Source organism: Pseudorca crassidens, chromosome 2 (assembly GCF_039906515.1).
Source record: "Pseudorca crassidens isolate mPseCra1 chromosome 2, mPseCra1.hap1, whole genome shotgun sequence".
In the NCBI taxonomy this organism is placed as follows: domain Eukaryota; kingdom Metazoa; phylum Chordata; class Mammalia; order Artiodactyla; family Delphinidae; genus Pseudorca; species Pseudorca crassidens.
Genome location: NC_090297.1, coordinates 161,172,212 through 161,191,236, shown reverse-complemented (window position 1 = coordinate 161,191,236; position 19,025 = coordinate 161,172,212). Strand labels below are relative to the sequence as shown.

The 19,025-nt window shown below is 38.0% G+C and overlaps 2 protein-coding genes across 6 annotated transcripts in view; one reads left to right on the top strand and one right to left on the bottom strand.

The window, feature by feature from the left end:
• Positions 1-1,620, bottom strand: part of CNST (consortin, connexin sorting protein) — a 116,394-nt gene extending 114,774 nt beyond the window's left edge. For both annotated transcript variants that reach the window (XM_067729544.1, XM_067729546.1), the window contains exon 1: positions 1,452-1,620. The gene's annotated coding sequence lies outside the window, so the exon portion shown is untranslated. The remainder of the gene's footprint in view (positions 1-1,451) is intronic.
• Positions 1,621-1,764: 144 nt separating this feature from the next.
• On the top strand, positions 1,765-18,045 carry TFB2M (transcription factor B2, mitochondrial). 4 transcript variants are annotated; one of them, XM_067729552.1, is made up of 9 exons: positions 1,765-1,890; positions 2,181-2,293; positions 2,985-3,073; positions 6,474-6,627; positions 6,960-7,108; positions 9,425-9,514; positions 12,281-12,343; positions 15,477-15,628; positions 17,298-18,045. In XM_067729552.1, exons 4-9 carry the CDS (start codon positions 6,570-6,572, stop codon positions 17,473-17,475), a joined length of 690 nt encoding a protein of 229 aa, XP_067585653.1. In that variant the 5' UTR covers positions 1,765-1,890; positions 2,181-2,293; positions 2,985-3,073; positions 6,474-6,569; the 3' UTR covers positions 17,476-18,045. The 4 variants fall into 4 exon arrangements, with proteins under 4 accessions (XP_067585653.1, XP_067585652.1, XP_067585649.1 ...); XM_067729551.1 differs by having other exon boundaries at positions 1,803-1,977; XM_067729548.1 differs by having other exon boundaries at positions 1,819-2,293.
• The last annotated feature ends 980 nt before the right edge of the window (positions 18,046-19,025 follow it).

The following is a 19,025-nucleotide window of genomic DNA, read 5'->3' as shown; positions in this document are numbered from 1 at the left end:
AGTAGGTTATCTTTGGTCCACAAATATAAAATAAGAAAGCATATTTTAAGGTAGGTATTTTTTACCACAATTTTTTAAAGTATATTTTAAACGTGAGAAATTCAACAACACAGTTCTATGAGTGAACCATTTCTTCCTCTACCGTAATAGATCTTTCTGCTTTGATTTTTAAAATATTTAGGCCTCAAGGGCTCTTGGGGAAAAAAATCCAGTGTATTTCTGAATGTACAGAAATATTTTTATAAGGAGAGATGGGGAGACAGCTCAGTAAAAGGATCGGGGGTATGGAGCTCTCTCAGGCGTTCAGAGGATGCAAGAATAACTTCTAGACTTGTCAATGGGGAAAATATTTTAAAAAGAATTTAAAAAAATTAAGACCAAAGGGTTCCCAGGGCTTCCACAACAGTTGACAAGACACTTTCTACGGTGTCCTCACAAATTTACAACCCGAAAAAGGCCATACTTGGCCATCAATTCTTTATCCATTTGATATTCATCAGCCGAATAAATCTTCAGACTTCTATTTGCTAGGCGATACATTCCTTAGGAATCTTTTCCTTGTGCATTTAAAATACCAAGCTCAATTACGCTCCCAGTAAGGTACGCAGAAAGGACTGTACATATTTTAAAATAGGAAGTTGAATGGCTGCAGTTTCCTGCCTTGGTGGAAAGGGTGACGGGTAAAGCTCTTTCTGAGTATAATCCTTAAATACTGAAATCGCTCTCAAAGAATTGAGTGTTCTATCACTATCCAATAGGTAAAAAGACTGCCAAATTCTCCATTAGAGCATCCTATTTTTAGAGTCTTTGGAATCGGTCTTTTAAATTGTATTCCACAGTACAATGTGTTTGACTAAGTTTACAAAGGCAACAAAATAAGCATCCTAAGACCTTACTGTTTTCAAGCTCAGGAAGGAATTTTAAACTTTTCAATCCTATTTTTTTAATCTTAACTTTAAATCTTATAAACGCGCAAATAAAAATAAAGACTAAAATAAATATTGGCCCAGAGGGAGTAACGGAAGGGAGACACTAGGTGCTTCTTGACAATCTAAGCGGTGAGGGGAAGAAAACAGGTATGAAGGAAAATAAAACCACCCACAGGGGTGGAGAGACACGGCTGTGGGCAACAGGACAAAAACGAACAGAGGCGCCGTGGAAGCCGCAGGCTCTGCGGGGAGCCGGGAGAGGGACAACTCCTGGCGCGAGTGCCCTAGGGAGGGAGAAATGGGCGCGCTGCGCAGGAAGAGGCCACGGCGGCGACAGAAGAGAGGGAAACGGGAGAGCGCAGAAAGGGAGGAGGTGAGGGAACAGGGCTCCACCGCACCGAGAAGGCAGAGGCTTCGCTGCCGGAGGAAGACAGCGCCGGGGGAGCAGCGAGGGGGTTCCCAAAGGCTTTACCCTAGACGCGAGCCGGCCGGCCAGCTGCGACCCGCTCTTCCTCTCCTCACCTGGGAACCGGAGACGAAAGGAGGGCTACCGCCGGGCGCCGGATCCGCTTCTAGCCCCCCTTGCTGACATGGCGGCCGACCAGCTGTCACAGAGCTTGCTCGGGTCTCCCGCCGCTCGAGTGTAGGAGACACCTCTCGCCTTCCCGCCCCGCCTCCCTCTGCGTACCCCTCCCGGCTGGCTGGCTGGCTGGCTGGTGGCCGGCGGCCCGCCACCGCGGAGCATAGAGCGCGGATGGCTAGAGAGGAGGTGCAGAGGACGGACGACCATAGAGTTCGAGTTCAGACACCGCCTAGATGGTCCGTCTCTCTCCTCGGCCGTCCACTCACAGTCCTCGGGCGTCGGCGCCGGTACGGAAACGGAAGTGACGGCAAAGGCAAGATGGAGAGGTCGTTCGCACGCACAGTTTGGCCTGTTTACTTCCGCCGGCCTAGACCCGGGGCAAGGAGATGTAGCACATGGGCTTCCCTGTATGGAGTTCGTCGAGGATGTAACGACCCTGGGTAACACTGGGACAGGACTTAGAGGGTGAGAATGTGGGTCCCAGGGGTGGGACTTCTTTCGAGGCTGATGCTGTCAGCTTTGACCCGCGCTGGGCGCTTTTGCATTTTGAAGTCGGGAGCGGTGAGGCTGATGGACGTCCCGGCGGGGAACCGCCGTGGCTTGTCTGACTACTACCCGCACCTGATGCCCAATGTGGGATTTGGAAAATCGTCCTCGCGTGTTTACAGATGCCGCTCAGAGACCAAGCGGTACATAACCAGCCCTAGAGTGGCTGAGACCTTGGTGCGGATCCTACGGGGAAAACGAAAATCTTGCCAGCTATTCCTGGAATGCAATCCAGGTGAGACCCTCGTGGCCTTCATTTTCTTGGATGTTCACTTTTGCAGACTGTGTAAAACATGGCCTCTTCCTTTAAGCAGCTTATATGGCCTCTGTTAATCATCACTCCACAAGATATTTCCGTAGCAGTTTGCACTTTACAAACTGTTTTGATAAAACATGCTCTTAGATTTCACCATCTTCCCAAAAGAACTTTTATCTTACCCTTTCGTGCATCTTCTATAGACCGCAGCAGGATGCCGGGAACACAAGATTTATAGACTTTTTGAAAAATAATTTTTTTAAGCACCATTTCCTATCATGGGGAGTCAGTTCTGTTTAGGTTTGGCAATATCTTTGATGATAAAGTATCCAGAGAGTCTATGAGTAAGTGGTAAGCTAGAGGCAACTATTTTGTTTGTTTGTTTTTTCTTGAGAGGTAGTGAAACATTGTAAGGAGCGCAGGTTTTGCGGTCTTTGACGGAATGGATTCAAAGCCAGGCAGCACCGCGTTCCAGTTGTGATGGTGGAGTCAAGTGACTGTATCTAATCCGCAGTTTCCTTATATGTAAATCAGGAGTGTAATATCCACTTTCGGAATGTTGTGAGAATTAAAATTATATCATACAGGTAAAACATCTAATTTCTTTGATATTGAAAAAGATTATGTTGTTTCTTTTGCAAATAAACTTTTCGTTCTGTTAATACATTAGGTCCTGGAATCCTGACACGAGCATTGCTTGAAAGTGGTGCCAAAGTGATTGCCCTTGAAAGTGACGAGACTTTTATTCCACAATTGAAGGTATATTTTTGTTTCTAAAAATAATTTATTGTTCAATCAGCTACCTTTGAGTGGTTTAGGGAAGTAAAATTAAGCACACTTTTTTTTTTTTTTTTTTTTGCGGTACGCGGGCCTCTCACTGCTGTGGCCTCTCCCGTTGCGGAGCACAGGCTCCGGACGCGCAGGCTCAGCGGCCATGGCTCACGGGCCCAGCCGCTCCGCGGCATGTGGAATCTTCCCGGACCGGGGCACGAACCTATGTCCCCTGCATTGGCAGGCGGACTCTCAACCACTGCGCCACCAGGGAAGCCCCACACAGTTTATTTTTAAACAATCACTTTTAGGGGCTATGCCGTATCTTGTTAGCCCCAGTGACTAGAACACAGTATCAATGATTGTTGAATGACTGAAAGATGGATTCAGAGACTTTTTTTCTGGTTCTAGCTCTGCTACAGATGGGTGATTGAACAAAATGTATAACTGGTATCTCGAGGCTTGTTTCCTCGTATTAGCAGGCTATGCTGTGCCTCTTCTTTCTTAGAAGGGGATAAGTGAGCTTAGAATCTAATTGGAATGCTAAGATTAGGTTAACGGGACTGTGTTAACTCTGGACTTAGGGTTTCAGAGGCAAGAAAAGTTTGGTGTATTCAGAATAAATTGCATGGAGTAAAGGCATTATCCAAATGGATTTTTTAGTGAATTTGGCTTCATGTATAGCTGACAAGTTCACATAACAGTAAAGTGGAAATTCCTTGCATCATTGTCAGCCTCTTTTTTGTTCTCTTTCTCTTCTTCCCTCCTTTATAAATCTTTTGATTCAATTCAGGAAACTTTTCCTCCATGTGCCAGCTTCCTGAAACCATGTAAAATAGTGTTATCTGAAAGTGCAAGATGACATCAAAAAATGATGAAAATGTATACAAAATCCTGCTCTTTTAAATATAACTGTCACATTAGATGGTTGTTTTTCTACAACTGAAAAAATTCAGGGTTTTTGAATTCAGATTATTTAATTGATGTTAAATCTGCTGGAATTCCAAAAACATGAAGAGAAAAAGAACCCATAAAATTATTCAAAGATTCAAGATCATGAAATGTGATTTAGTAAACATAGCCATCTGTAATTTCAACCTGGAAATTAAAAACAAAATAGCTCTTATCTTGGTCTTTAAACGGGGGGTACTTCCGAAGATTAATCTACATGTTCACAAAATAATTAAGGTGGTATTAAAATGTCCTTCTGTTTACAGTTTGTTATCCTGTAACACAACGGTTGCTTTTCTATAAGATCAAGATAACAGTAGTCTCAATTTAAAAACAGTTGAATCAATGAAATAGAGTGACTAGGGACTAGAGAATTCCTCACAGTATTTCTTACAGGAATATCAGTCATAAAATGTTTCTGAAGCTGTTAATGTAAGCGCAAAATTTAAACGTCTAACTCCCTATTCCCCCCTCCCCACCAACACTAACTTGAGCTCAGCCATTAGTACACGTTCTTTCACTCATTGTAAAGTGAAAAGCCATTCAAAGTTTTGTGTGAATTCATGTATATTTGCAAGAATAAAAGAGAAGTAATCATTTATATAGAACCTTTGCAGCCCTGAATCAGGGCCTTGAAGTGGTGCTCTTAGCAGACAGTGCTTCTAGCCACCCAAAGGCTCACAGTTTTGCTCCTAAGAACTAAAATTATTTTCAAGGATAATGCTTGACTCTGGATTTTTATCTAAATTTAAAATCCCATGGACTTCCTTGGTGGTGCAGTGGATAAGAAACCACCTGCCAGTGCAGGGGACACACATTCAATTCCTGGTCCAGAAAGATCCCTACGCCGTGGAGCAACTAAGCCCATGCGCCACAATGGCTGAGCCCGCACTCTAGAGCCTGCGAGCCACAGCTACTGAGCCCGTGTGCCTAGAGCCCATGCTCCGCAACAAGAGAAGCCACCACAATGAGAAGCCCGCGCACCACAACGAAGAGTAGCCCCTGCTCACTGCAACTAGAGAAAACCCACGCGTAGCAATGAAGACCCAACGCAGCCAAAAATTAATTAATTAATTAATTTTAAAAAAAATCCCTCTTCACCCCTACTCCATTTCCCTGATAAAATTCCTGGGACTTCACATTAACAATGTTTCAAGCAGGAACAGTTTGTTTTCCTATCTGGATGTGCTAGAGAGACACATGTTGCCAATTGTGTTCTGTAATAATGAATCATCACAGTATTGTAATCAACTATACTTCAATTTTTTAAAAAAGATAAAATATCTTAAAAAAAACCAAAATAATAAATCATGATATATCTCATTTGAATTGTGAAGACTATTGCTGCAGAAATATCTGTATGTGTTCAGATGAAGAGACATCAGCTTTTGTGGTAAACTGTGTCTTATTTCAGCACATTTATGTCTTCAGCCTGGACTTCAGTATTCAGGTCTGTAACTTCCTACCTGCATCTCCACTTTAATCACCTAATAGGCATCTCAAAATTAACATGACCAAAAATATGTGGTTTCTACCTCCAGTCTGTTCCTTTCACTAGTTTTTTTCAAGGGTCCTCTTGAAAGTAATCATTAAAATTTACTAAATGTAGGAATAGAACCATACTTATAGGTTGAATTCAAACAGTTAAGAAAACTTAGGTTTTTTAACTCATAACTTTAAATTGCAAATTCATTAAAACCTTGATAAATACCAGTAGAATTTTCTGTGCATGAGAACCTCAGTGTGCACATCAAAACCTTGCTCTCTTCTATTTGGTTTTTTGTAACTTCGAATTAAGTTTGTAGGGTCTATAGCTAACACTTCCTCTCACTACTAAGTTCTCCAGCGCTACTGCCAGGTGAACACATCAGGGCAGTAAAAAGATTGAGGTATATCGGACACCTTCTAGTGTGCAGGGAGTTTTCCTTCTATAGTTGGCTCTGTCTTTAGGAAAAGTAAATGAAAAATTAAGAGGAAAATGGAGAGTGACCTACACAGTGAGCTAAGTTCGTTTGGTGAAGGACTAACTAAACTGTTCTGGAAAAAAGGAATGCTCTCTTGCATCTATCTGCCTTTCACTTTAATATTTTTATTGTTATTTTCTGTTAAAACATCTTCCCATGACTAGCAGATGAATCACAGCTCTGAATAACAGAAACCATTTAGATAAAGTAAAGAAAATAAAAGGATATGTAATAATTTGTTGAAGGTTTCTATTTTGGGTGCTTTTTCTTGGTAATATTATATTCACTTTTCAGACATTAATTCATTTCTATTAACTGTTACATTTTAGGGTATGTTAGTAATGTTTTCTTTGCCTCTTTATTGAGGTAGCAATATTTTTTATAAGAATTACTTTTTGAAGTAGATCTTGGAATTGTTACAAGGTCTGCCTAACACTGAAATTTCTAAACATGTTCTCTCTGTCTCTCTTTAGTCCTTAGGAAAAAAGGTGAATGGAAGACTAGAAGTGGTCTACTGTGACTTCTTTAAACTGGATCCTAGAAGTCGTGGAATACTAACACCTCCCATTATGACTTCAGATATGCTTTTTCAGTATTTGGGAATAGAAGCACAGCCTTGGTCAAAAGGTGATTTTTGTCATTCAGTAAAGCAAGTACCTTATAACTTGTCAGCTTTCTCTAGCAGTACACCAGATTTGTTGAGATGTGTGTACATGTTTATATTACACAGTTTATGGGTGGTTGCTCTTAAGTTGAATATGGCCTTTCCCTCACCTAGATACAATCAGCAGTTTTGTGGAAGCCAAGTTCCAGATCAAGGAAAGATGCTAAGGCCTAGTTTTGCTCGAAATAACCTTAAAGTAATATAGTTTGTTAACCTAATTTGACTCAGTAAAATATGGTCGTAGGAAAAAAGTGTTAAGAATTTATTTAAATATTTTTGCTTGTATTCTTAACAGGTGCCCCTTTAAAAGCAATTGGGATCTTACCACCTAAAAATGAGAGAAGTGCACTTTGGAAACTTTTACATGACCTGTATTCCTGTACTTCTATATATAAATATGGACGACTAGAACTAAACTTGTTTATTAGTGAAAAGGAATGCCGGGTAGGTTATTAACAAGTACCTAATTTTTTGTTTTAAATGTTCTGCGATTTTTCTCAGAGTAGTCTTAATCTGTGTGATTTTAATTTGGGCTCATGACATTTGAGAGTACTAAGGTTGTTTTTAAATTTCTATAGAGCATTCTTTAGGTATTATTTTTTAAAAGGTTTTCTGTGTGATAAAATATATATAACATAAAGTTTACCATTTTAACTATTTTAAGTGTACAATTCAGTGGCATTAAGTACATTCACATTGTGGTACAACTATTATTACCATCCATCTATTCTCAGAACTTTTTATCATTCCATACCGAAACTCTGTACCCATTAAACATTAATTCCCCATCTCCCCCCCGCCCCTGTGCCCCTGGTAACCACTGTTTTATTTTCTGTTTCTATGAATTTGACTATTCTATATACCTCATGTAAATGGAATCATACAGTATTCCACTTTGTGTCTGGCTTATTTCACTTAGCATACTGTCTTTAGGGTTCATCCAAGTTGTAGCATGTGTCAGAATGTCATTCCTTGTTAAGGCTGAATAATATTCCATTATATAATTAGACACCACCCCACCACCTTTTGTTTATCCATTTCCGTCAATGGATATAATTGACATGTTGCACTGTATAAGTTTAAGGTATATAGTACAATGTTTTGACTTCCATACATCATGAAATGATTGCCATCATAAATGTGGTGAACATCCATCATCTCATATAGATACAAAATTAAAAAATATTTCTCCTTGTGATGAGAACTCTTAGGATTTACTCTCTAACGACTTTCATATGTAACATACCACAGTGTTAATTATGTAGTTGTACACTACAAAACAGGACGTTTGTACCTTTTGACCACATTCATTCAGTTCCCTCTCCCCTCCACCCCTGCCTCTGGTAACCACAAATGTGATTTTTTTCTATGAGTTTGTTTTTTGAAATATAATTGACCTAAACATTGTGTTAGTTCCTGCTATACAACATGGTGATTTGATATGTCTGTATATTACAAAATGATGACATGTTTATATATTACCATCTGTCATCATACAAAGATATTATATTATTATTGACTATTTCCCACACTGTACATTTCATCCCCCTGATTCATTTATTTTGTAACTGGAAGATTGTGCCTCATAATCTCTGTCATCTGTTTCACTTATTCCCCCACCCCCTCATCTCTAGCAACCTTCTGTTGTCTCTATCTGTGACTGTTTCTGTTTTTATGTTTGTTCATTTGTTTTGTTTTTTAGATTCCACATATAAGTGAAACCATATTTATCTTCCTTTGTCTGACTTATTTCACATAGCATAATACTCTCTAGATCTATCCATGTTGTCAAAAATGGCAAGATTTCATTCATTTTTATGGCTGAGTTATATGTGTGTGTATATATGTATATGTAAAACATATACATCTTCTTTATCCATTCATCTACCAGTGGACACTGAGGTTATATACCTTTCTCGGCTGTTGTGAATAATGCTGTAGTGAACATAGGGTTTTAGACTTTTTGTTCTTTGAAATCAAAGGGCTTCCTGAAGTCCTTGAGAGTTATGTTTCTTTGCTGCCCAGAATGCTTCATGTTACTAATCTTATAATCCAAGATAACTGGAAATGCTTATTTGTATATAAGAGAACTATGGGTTGAGATGGGGGGCGGCGGGAGATGAAAGCAAGAGATGAAAGGATGATTTGCTTACCAAGATCCAAATAGTAAGTAAATAGTGACTGTCCCTGGAAGAGAGTAGGGGACTCAGAACCTTGAGGCTGTGTGCATACGTGAAGGAATGAAAGGAAGAGAAATAGGAAATGCTTCATCAGGTTTCATCTTGCTACTAGTAGAATGTTCTAATGTTTCTTTTACCATGGACCTTTTCACATTTGGTTTTCTCTCTCTGTAGTGCCCTTTCATTCAGTGAGGTACCTCTGATCCTCAAGTGTCAGCCTAAGTAATTCTTGACTCAAAATTTAATAGCCCAGCTAATGCACGTTTCTATCACACTTACCCTTCACCACAGTAATTATACACTTCTGTGTCACTTTTTGTTTAATGAGAATTTGCCCTGATAGGTGATATGGTTAAAGGAAATCAGTCTCAAATACATTATATTTTAAGTGTACATGATGATATATTTCAATATGAAAGTTTAAGAAGACTTTCTTTTCTTTGAAATGGTTAAGATTCTGCATTTAATTCTAATTTTCTTTCATTTCTAGATATCATTAAGGTATTAAGATCTGACATATGATTTTGACTGATTGGCTATAGCTATGTATAACATGTAACTTCTGTTTTCCTTTTTCTAGAAAATAATGGCAAATCCCCAAAATCCAAGCTTGTATCAAGCATTAAGTGTGCTCTGTCAAATAGCTTGTGGGATTAAGCTCCTGCATACAGTGAGTAAAATCCTTCTAAATTTCAACAAAGAACTTCATGGTTTTTCAGAGGCTGTATTTCTGTGACCAGATTAATTTTATTGTTTTTCCAAGTGTTTAAGATAATAGAGCACTATTCTGATGTTTTTCTGTCACAAATATTTATATACTTCTCTCATTGTAAAACTAATATATTCTCAGTGTAAAAATGTGAGACATGTTAAAGAAAGAAAAGAATTTAAAAAATGATCACTACAGTGCTACCACCCAGAGGTCACTATTGTTGTTTGTGGCATAATTTTAGTCTTTTATTTTTCCTGTTTTTTCTTTTTTGTGTAGAGGAGATTATATTATTTTTTTATTTAATAGCTAATAGTTAATTATAAGATTTTTTTTCCCTTCTATCTAAACATTTTTCTTAAGTTTTTAAGACTATATAATAAGTTTTTATAAATTAAGTTTTTAATGATTATAATACCTCATTATAGAGCATTCCCCTTTTTAGTTTATTTCCTTAGGCAAGATCAGAGTTGTCTAATAGGAAGACAATGCAAGCCACATATGTAGTTTTACATTTTTTTTAGTCGCCAGGTTACGGAAAGTAAAAAAGAAACAGGTGAAATTAATTTTAATATTATGTTTTATTGAATCTTCTCAATTCAAAACATTATTTCAGTGTGTAATATTTTTAAATTAGTTATTACATAATTTACATTCTTTTTTGTGTACTAAAAATCCATTGTATATTTTACACTTACAACCAATTCAGACTGGACACATTTCACATGTTCAGTAGCCACATGAGACTAGTATCTACCATTTTGTGTGTGTGTGTGTGTGTGTGTGTGTGTGTGTGTCTGCCATTTTTAATAGAGGCCTAAAAGCATAAGAAAAAACAATAAATACCATTTCTTTCATACCATAATTTACCCATTCTCTTTTTTTTATTTTAGTAGACTAGAGTATATATCAAATTGTTTTTATACAGAATATGTTTGTTTTTTGTTTTTCTTTTTTTTTTTGCGGTACGCGGGCCTCTCACTGTTGTGGCCTCTCCCGTTGCAGAGCACAGGCTCTGGACGCGCAGGCTTAGCAGCCATGACTCACAGGCCCAGCCGCTCCGCGGCATGTGGGATCTTCCCGGACCGGGGCACAAAACCATGTCCCCTGCATCGGCAGGCGGACTCTCAACCACTGCACCACCAGGGAAGCCCTATGTTTGTATATTTTATGAGCCCTTGTTCTTCCAAGGATATATTGGTTTAATTTTAAAAGAGTGTTTCCTCTATGTAGTCTCTTCATTGCTTTTGTCCAGGAACACATTAAGACCTTCAGTGCATACTTAGTTGTTAGAATGTTATCTCATTTGATTTTAGCTTTTGTTCCGATTCTGGTTTTTTTCCTCCAGAATGTATCAGGTTCTTAGGTTGGCTCTCTCTGTTCCTTGTCTTTCGTATCTGTCATACTCTCATCCTTTTTCTGTATTCCCAGAAATCTTTTTCACATTTAGCCTTCATGGCACTGACCCTGCTTTCTGCCTATACTACATATTGTAATCTTGGTACTGTAGTTCTTGGTTTCCCTAAAATCCTTCTTAACCCCACTGATCTCCTCTCATTCTGTTGGCTTTTCATCTCAGTTCTCTCTTCCTGGCTTTTGGCTAGTTTCTTGATAGAAGGCCCTCTGAGGACCTCAGCTTTCAGGACAGTTTTCTTTTTCTGCAGTATTTGTTTTCAAAAGCCCTATGTTGAGTTTTGCCATGTATTAACCTCCAGAAAGGAGAGGTCTTTCTAGACCCAGCATTTTTAACATTTGTCCATTATATATCTACTACTGGATGGTCTGTTGTTGAATCCAATTCCCAAGGTCTTGCAGGTCTTCCTCTCCTGTGGGTTTGGTAGATGGGAGTGAGGTCTTCTCTGTGCCCACTGCAGTGCCCTAAACTGCTGTGGATAGACCAAGTGTGGGGGGAAGCTGCAGTGCCTGCTGCTGCTGCTGCTTTGCCTTCCTCCACTTAGTGACATTCCTGGAGCTGCTGGGAGTTTCACAGATGAGCAACAATTGCATTTTTCATTCTACGTCAGTTGCCACTGCAATTTGTAATAAATTATCATTTCTGACCTTACATCCAATATTATAAGTTTTAGTCTTTTAAGTCTGTGTCAAATGCTGTTATTTTGGAATTTAATGTGTGTATATGTGTTTATACACACACACACACACACACACACACACAATAATTTTTCAGTTGGGTCATCTTTTAAAATTGCTTCACATACAAAATTGTATGTACAAAAGTTAGATACAAGAAAGCAATGATCCTTTTAAAAATTGACACAAATTTCTTTGTCTATCTCCTTACATGTCCCAGCATATTCATATCAGTGGTTTTTCCACTAAGGTAGGGCAAAAACATCCCCATAATTGATCTGATAGACCCTAAACTGATTGTGACTGTAATATGCTGGCTATTAAAAATAACTTTAGAATGTATTTGCATAATTATATTAAGGGCAACTCTCTTTTATCTAAGCAAGTAATAGAGTTACCAGTATTTGGCTAGACCTTTGACTCCCCTTTTCTTTATCCAAAAAAAATGAGAGAGAAGAGAAATGTATATGATTTAACTGTCACATGTTGTTTTTCTTACATTCAGTTAGACTGGAGACTTGGCTTTAATTCATTATGTTGTTTAGGCAAGACAATTTTAAAGGCAGTAATAATGTGGGGCACTTTGCACAAAGAGAACTGAAAGAAATGTTTTCTTTTTGTTTATCTTCACTCAAGGAGTCTTGCTTATCATTTGGCACATATACCGCAAATGGGCAGCTGGCAAAGCAAAAGCATAGGGTAAGAACGAATGAATACCTTTCCCTTTTTTCCTCTAATGTAACAGTCTTTGTTTTCTTTTGCATTATCTGGTATTCTGTATTTATTTAAATTTTTAATTTTAGAATATCTAGAAAAATTTTTAAACATATCTTATTGATTTTAATATATTCAAATTATTTTGGAAGGGAGTTATATTTTTCAGCTGTTTATACAATGAATGCTAGCATAGTAATAGACTTAAACACAGATTCTGACTTTTTTTTAATATATAAATTTATTTATTTATTTTTGGCTGCGTTGGGTCTTCTTTGCTGCATGCGGGCTTTCTCTAGTTGTGGTGAGTGGGGGCTACTCTTCGTTGCCGTGCGCAGGCTGCTCATTGCAGTGGCTTCTCTTGTTGCGGAGCACAGGCTCTAGGCGCACGGGCTTCAGCAGTTGTGGTGCATGGGCTTAGTTGCAGCCTGTGGGATCTTCCTGGACCAGGGCTCGAACCCATGTTCCCTGTATTGGCAGGTGGATTCTTAACCACTGCACCACCAGGGAAGCCCCTGACTTCTATTTTTAACTTTTGAAATGAAAATACCTCTCAAATTTGGAAAACACATGAATATTAAAATGTTTATTCATCTAATTTGATAAACTGAAAACAAGATTTTATACCTTATTAATAAATCATATATATAATATTACTACTTATAATGGTTTATTTCACTAACAGGTACATCTTGTTTCTTACCCTAGGGGTTGGGCTTTAATTTTTGTTTATTTTTTCCCTTCATAAAGAACCAAAGTGATTATGTTATAGAGTGATCCTCCATTTAGATTATATAGGGCTACTTATAGTGAAGTTGTAATAAAGTAGCTGAAGTTTTAAAAACAATTTTCGGACTCAATTCAGAAGTTCCGCTTCAGGATTAAATGCTAATGATTCCCTAATCTCAGCGTATTAGTTCAGTCTGACTTTCCCATTGCTTACTACTTTGGTTTTTTTCTCGCTCTTGCCGCTAAAGGAAAACTATCAATTTAGAAATATTCTGATTTTAGAATAATCAGTGATCATTGTGATTTTAGTTCTGTTTCACTATCCATAAACGTAACTTATGTAGCCTCACAAAACAGAATAGGGGTAATACATTTTGGCTTGATACCAGTAGGAATTTATCCAAATGACCCTGAAATTAATAACCCTGCATATAGGACACTTTCCCATTTTCTCAATGACAGTGTCAAAAGCTAAAACACTTTTTTGGCCGACATAAATGCATAAACTTTTAGGGATGAAAATGAAATAACCAAATGTTATGTTTTAAGAGAAAATTTTATTCAGATATTTCACATGTCTGATGTCGGTGTGTTCATAATTGTTACAGAAGCGCTTTTAGATATTTAACAGTTTTTTAAAGCACATGATCTTCATTTCCATCCAAGTGGTTTGAGGTTTATACTTTTTTGAAGCCATGTTTTTGTGCTGTCACTGGAACTTTTTTCCTAAGCTACATATAACCATTTGTTGAACATCAGGAAAGTTGTTTTTTCCCTACTTATCAAGTAAACCTATATCTGTAACTCCAAATCTATTTACAAGATGCTGTTTAAAGTCACCTTCAAGGGACTTCCCTGGTGGCACAGTGGATAAGAATCCGCCTGCCAGTTCAGGGGACAGGGGTTCAAGCCCTGGTTCAGGAAGATCCCACATGCTGCAGAGCAACTAAGCCTGTGCGCCACAACTACTGAGCCTGCACTCCAGAGCCCGTGAGCCACAACTACTGTAAATAAATATATTTTAAAAAATAAATAAAAAATAAAGTCACCTTCAAAAGACTTGTTAACAACATATAATGCTGTCAATTGTGAGGTTATTCCCCTCCCTAATTGATAATTGCTAAATATGTTAAAATTTTATTGCCTTCCTTTTTTACTAATTTCTTCAGCTACAGGAATTCAAAACTAGAAACCAGAATTGATTGAAATTTTTTTTGGCCAACATGTCTTCCACAAACAGTATTTATGTTTAAATATGTATATACATAGGTATTTATTATAAAGTAAATAAGGGGTTACTAGCTAATACGTGAGATTTCCTAAGAACTCAAACATAAGGCTCCCTCTGTTCTGAGGAATAATTTTAGAGGAAAAAACATCTTAATGTTACATCAAGTCACATACAGTTTTTATTTTAACCTGTATAATACTATATACTAAAGCAGGTTGGCAAACTTTTTGTGTAAAGGGCCAGAGAGTAAATATTTTATGCTTTGCAGGTCCCATATTCTTTGTGGGTTTGTTGTTGTTTGTTTGTTTTTTTAAGAATCCTTTATAAATGTAAAAACTGTTCTGAGCTCCATATTATACAGAAACAGGCAGGCCATGTACCATAGTTTGCTAACCCTATATTTTTTAAAAATCCAATTAAAAATTATAAGGCAATAATTTTTTTTTTGCAGTACGCGGGCCTCTCACTGCTGTGGCCTCTCCCGTTGTGGAACACAGGCTCCAGACGTGCAGGCTCAGCAGCCATGGCTCACGGGCCCAGCCGCTCCGCGGCATGTGGGATCTTCCCAGACTGGGGCATGAACCCGTGTCCCCTGCATCAGCAGGCGGACTCTCAACCACTGCGCCACCAGGGAAGCCCGGCAATAATTTTTTTTATGCTTAGGATCTGGTGTTAATGCCTCAAATACAGAAGAGACTCAGCATATGCTAGTGTCACGTTTAGGATTTCATTTTTCCCTGCTTATAAGTTAATAAGCTGTTACTGTTTCATGGGTGCTGGGCAAAGACACAGACTCCTGTGTCCTGTGGAATAATATGATATTGCGTAGTTGTGTGGTATGCATGCAGTGGGTTTGCACTGCAGCTGAGGAACACAGAGCTGGGGGAATCCACCTCTCTTTAGCAAACATTAATGTCAGTCTATAGAGAGACATTATCTCATCCCCCAAGGTGACTCACTGCAAACAACCCTGAGGAATGGCCCAGGTTAAGAGCAGTTGGGGCCTTGCATTCTTGTCACATCCAAAAATAACCTATAGGGACACGCAGGGTGTATTGTGATTGCCTCTTCAAAAAGGTAGCTTGAATGCGTAAGTGAACAATGTCTGGCACTGGCAATATTTTATGACTAACACATTTTATTTTCCTTTCTCTGCAGGAATCATTAGAACAAAACCTGTGTTTTATTCAACTGACTCCTCATAGGAATTTATTTGCAGGAACCTTAACACCTTTTAATTATGATGTGTTTTTTCACATGTTAAGGCAGTGTTTTATGAAACGCAATGCCAAGCTAATAGACCATTTACAGTAAGTAAGAAAAATAAAAGCAAATATAAAAGTAGCAACTTAATGTGCGAATTGTACTTTCATGTTAGAGCTTTGTTTTTTATATTTTTTATATCTTCATTAACAGTGAGGTACCATGTTTTCACTCATCTATTTGTGCAAAATACTTCATTCTCGCCGGTATACATTTTGAGGAAAATATATTTTCCACATAATCTCCTGAGCTTAATTTTTTTTCCCTTCTTTGAAAAAACAACCAGGGATGCCTACAATTTGTTTTATCTTTGTCAGGATTAATTTAACTACATGAAGAACTGGCTGCTCGCCCCAGCATTAGTGGCAGCATACCCACCATCCACCTCTTGTCATTGCCTGTCGTTAGTGGTTCTGTTTCCTAGGCAAAGTAGGCACAGATCATTATACCACCCTAGTCCTGCTCTGGATCAAATTCTATGTTTCTACCTAAAGCCTTATAAAAATTATACTGTTACTGCCTGCTTTGTATCTATATAATTTTTATGTAGGGCTGATGTGTACAGTTCTGGAAGTTATGCATTTTACCATGTACTCATCAGCCCATAGTCATTCAAAGTACTGTCAGAGGATGGGCAAAATAAATAATCATTTTAATTAATTTGATCATCATTTAATGTATAACTCTGAATGAGCTGCTGATTGAACAATATTTATGTAAAAATAAATGTTAAAAGTGGCAGTAGACCCGTAAAAGTCATCTGTTTTTCATCTTATCAGGAGCGTAGGAAATTAAGGAATACACGTATGATAAACTGTGGTTTAAAATGTTAAGAATTGCCTTGGAGAGCCTGTGGATTGAAAGGATGTTTACAGCTGTGACCAAGATTCCATTCACAGTCAAAAAGTATTGGAAATATTTTCCACCAAAATATTTTAGTACAGTTGTTTACTTGTTATTGTCAGAGGCTCACTGGTCGTTTCTTGCTAGGCTAATAGAATAAGGCAGTTTTCTGCTTTATAATTTATTCACAGTAATTGTTACATAAAAATGTGAAAATTATTTCCTCTTCTGAAAACAAACAGTAGTTCCTGCTGTTTATTAAACTTTTACATGAACCTAAGTGTTTACTTATTAAACTTTTACATGAACCTAAATAGAGTTAAGAATATTTTTGCAAAGAGAATTAAAAGATGAAAGGTAGACAGAAGAATTTTGTTTTTTTTGTTTTTTTTTTTGCGGTATGCGGGCCTCTCACTGTTGTGGCCTCTCCCGTTGTGGAGCACAGGCTCTGGACGCACAGGCTCAGCGGCCATGGCTTACGGGCCCAGCCACTCTGCAGCATGTGGGATCTTCCTGGACCGGGGCACAAACCCGTGTCCCCTGCACCGGCAGGCAGACTCCCAACCGCTGCGCCACCAGGGAAGCCCAGGCAAAAGAATTTTTAAGGGCAATGTTAAACTAGAATTTGCCTAAGAACTGATGAGAACATGTTAAAGCCTAAATCAGCTCTTTTCATTACAGGCAAGCCATGGAACTTTAGGAATAGACATAGTTAAAGCTATATATAATAGGCAGGCTATTAAACTGAATAAGATTAATTATATATAATAAGTTAGGCATTTTAAATTGGGCTTAGAAGCCGCCTCTATCAATATTAACTGACAGTTGTTATGATAAAGAATTAAGCACATTTACTTTGTATTTATTTTGCAGTTCATTGAGTCCAATTGATGCAATGCATATATTGAAGCAAATTAAAAAAAATAAAGATGTGAAAGTAATAGATATGTACCCTGAAGACTTTCAGCACCTTTTTGAAACCATAGAGTGTTCCAAAGATGATAACTATAAGTGGCTATATGATGACTTCATGGAAGATGTAATCATATAGAGAAGTGGACTGATAAGACATTAACTGGAGCTGTTTATTTATTTGGAAATTATGGCACAAATGAAAAAGAACTGAGTTTGAAAAACTCACATCCTTTCAACAGAAGATAACTGTTCTTGTTTTGCACAGCTAGGCGGATCAATTCTTGTGCCATTGATACCATTACTGTATTGGATAAAATAATGGCTGCTATTTTATTCAAACTGAATAAAAGGAAAACTTCAGTTAATTGTGGATTTGATCAAATTGGATTTGTTTTGTTTTAAATTCCTATCTGCTATAAGCATACTGGTAGTTATAGGGTATTAGCAGATGAAATTTAGTTTTAGAAATTCTTTTGGCCAAATATCTTACATTATACTTAAATATTCCATTTTCACTGTCGATTTTTATATCCTCCTGGGGGAGCAGAAGAGTTTGTACGTAATTAAACTTGGAAAGTAAACTGATTTAGTGGGTTTTTTTACTTTTCAGTTTGTTGAAATGTATTATCAAGTACTGTACAATGAAATTATTTAAATTTTAATATGGTTTAAATTTTTTTAGAAATTAAAATATTTTAAGTAATAAGATTTTGTGCCTATCTGTTCAAACATAAAATTGACCCTAACTTATTCACTTTAAATTCCGTCACTTATAGTCAATATACTTTCAGTGAGTAATTCAGTCTGTGTTATTCAAAACTCTCATGCATTTTCATTCCATCAAGAAAGTTCATCTGAAGTTAGACCTTTACATGAACCTAAATGGAATTAAGAATATTTATTTTCTTGGCTCTTTGAAGAAGCTACTAGATTTTACCTGAGACATCTAATCTCTGTTAGATTTCTTTGCTGTTGTAACACTTCATAATACCTAAGGCATATTATTAGTAACTCTTTGTAAGGCGTGTGTTTTTAATAACACTTAGCCAAACCAGTTCTTCCCAACGTCCCTACTGTTGTCCTTGGTTCACAGTTCAGTCCAGCTAGAAACTCTGAATCCTTGTTTGTTTGTTTTTTAATTTTTTTTGGCTTTGTTGGGTCTTTGGTGCTGCGCGCGGGCTTTCTCTAGTTGCATCAAGCGGGGGCTGCTCTTTGTTCCGGCCTGCTGGCTTCTCACTGCAGTGGCTTCTCTTGTTGCGGAGCACGGGCTCCAGGCCCGTGAACTTCAGTAGTTGTGGCTCGCGGGCTCTAGAGCGCAGGCTCAGTAGTTGCGGCGTGAAGGCTTAGTTGCCCCGCGGCATGTGGGATCTTGGTTCCCCGACCAGGGATCAAACCCACATCCCCTGCATTGGCAGGCGGATTCTTAACCACTGCACCACCAGGGAAGCCCTAAATCCTTTTTTCTCTTGTAATTCCTATCCTGCCATTACATAATCTGCCTAATCTTTATAATGTCATTCTGTCTTCTCAATCCGATGCCTTAGGCCTAAATTTCTCCTGGGACTTCTTAACTACCTCTCTCTCATCTTCCAATACATCTTGTTTATTACTGCTATATTAACTTCCTAAAACATTTATTTCACCATAGTTTCTTCTAAGGCCTTGGTTTCCTAATGGGTAATAGTG